At 65.4% G+C, this 1,617-nt stretch overlaps 1 protein-coding gene across 1 annotated transcript in view; it reads right to left on the bottom strand.

Moving 5' to 3' along the window:
* Positions 1-1,262, bottom strand: part of TINAGL1 (tubulointerstitial nephritis antigen-like 1) — a 5,778-nt gene extending 4,516 nt beyond the window's left edge. The window contains exons 1-2 of the mRNA XM_010000599.1: positions 1,250-1,262; positions 1,131-1,194 (exon numbers count right to left, since the gene is read on the bottom strand). Of these exons, the coding sequence (XP_009998901.1) occupies positions 1,131-1,194; positions 1,250-1,262 (77 nt within the window). The remainder of the gene's footprint in view (positions 1-1,130; positions 1,195-1,249) is intronic.
* Positions 1,263-1,617: the final 355 nt, after the last annotated feature.

Below are 1,617 nucleotides of genomic sequence, written 5' to 3'. Positions count from 1 at the left end.
ACCGGCATCACCTGCAACCCCAGCACTCACCCCCTCCCCATCCCTGAGAGCCCCCCCTGGTGCTGTGCTGGTCACCCCGCATCTGGCTGCGAACTCCTGGGGTCTCACACGGGCTGCAACCAGCTGGGTGCCCACAGCAGCCCCCTTGCTTCAACCCAAGAATTGAGTTTGCCCCCCCCACCCCTGACGGCCCCTCCCAGACCCCAGGGAGCCAGGCAGGGACAATATCTGGGGTGAAGGGCTGCAAGAATTGCTGCTCCCCAGGTGCCAAGTGTGGCGGAGGAGGGTTTTGGCAGAGCAGCCTCAGCCCACGAGTGCTGTCGGGGAGGAGTTGCTTTCCCAGGAGCAGACATAGGAGTGCAGGGCTCAGGGCCCTCAGCCTCCCCCTGGGGCTCCAGGGCAGCCTCCAGCTCTGCACAGCTCCATGCCACGGTCCCAGAGAAATGCCAGGTGGCATCAGCACCTTGAGGAGGGGTCGGGCTGGCTTTTCACCCCCAGCTCCAGCACACACGTGTGCACACACACGTGCTCGTGCCCTCACACACACCCCACACGGAGCCTTTGATTTCCCTTATCTGCCGCATCGCGGGAGGCAGCCAGCCCGCCAGGTTTGCTCCCTGACTCCGGGCAGATCCACACCCACAGGTTCCCCCTATCCTCCACCCCCGGGATGCCATCAATACCACCGCAGCCGTTCCCAGATAAACCCCAGGCTAACACCACCAGCGAGCTCCTGGCTCAGCACAGACGAGCTGCTGGCACGGAGCTGCCAGGGCTGCCAGCTGCAGACTCATCCCATCAGGCTTGGGCAAGCTGGGCTTGGACCAACGTGGCCAGAAAAACCCTCAGCAGCACTGGGTCCTCACCAGCTGCCTGCAGCCAGCCCAGCCGGGCGCTCACCCCTCTGCACTGAGCAGCTCCCACAAAGGCATGTGCCGAAACTTGGGAGCGGCTCAAGGCCCCGGGCTCTCTGCTCTCCATGTGCTGGAGCAAAAAAGCGTTTGGCACCACCTCCCACCACCCAGCTTGGGCTCCCTGGAGCCGGCTGCAGGCAGCCCCGGCGCTCTCAGACGCCCTGGTTCCCTTCCCCCCGGTGGGCAGGGTGCCCGGGGTGCCCGCGGGGCTCTCACCACAGGTTGCAGTTCTCCCGGTACGTGGCTCCCGTGGGGTAACTGCGGCCAGCACGGGCACAGCCTGAACGGGAAAAGGGAGAGCCCTGGTGAGCACGTGGCTGCACAGGGGGTCCTACCAGCACCCCCCATGGCTCCAGGGGTTGGAAATACCAAGAGGAAAATGAACACAGCCCTTAAAGCCACGCAGGTGCCTGGCTGCAGCTCGGCACCTCCAGGCTGATAATGGGGAGCAGCCCCGGGGTGCAGGGTGGGAGCAGAGCTGGCTCAGCACCCGGAGGGTTAACCAGGGTGGAGGGGGGGGCTGGCAGGCACAGCCTGTCGGGACAGGGATAAAGGGGCCAGTTGTACCCTGGAGCTGGCTCTGCTCTACAGGGACTTCTTAGAAAGCCTTGTGTGCTGCGCGGTGGGGGCTGCCCCTGCCCCCCTCACGCCCCCGGCTGCCCAGCCCACACCAGCTGCTGGGAGGGGTAAGTCAAGGCCAGCA

Source organism: Chaetura pelagica, unplaced genomic scaffold (genome assembly GCF_000747805.2).
Source record: "Chaetura pelagica isolate M959 unplaced genomic scaffold, ChaPel_1.0 scaffold676, whole genome shotgun sequence".
NCBI lineage: Eukaryota > Metazoa > Chordata > Aves > Apodiformes > Apodidae > Chaetura > Chaetura pelagica.
The sequence above is the reverse complement of the archived record's forward strand: the minus strand, read 5'-3'. Positions and strand labels throughout refer to the sequence as shown.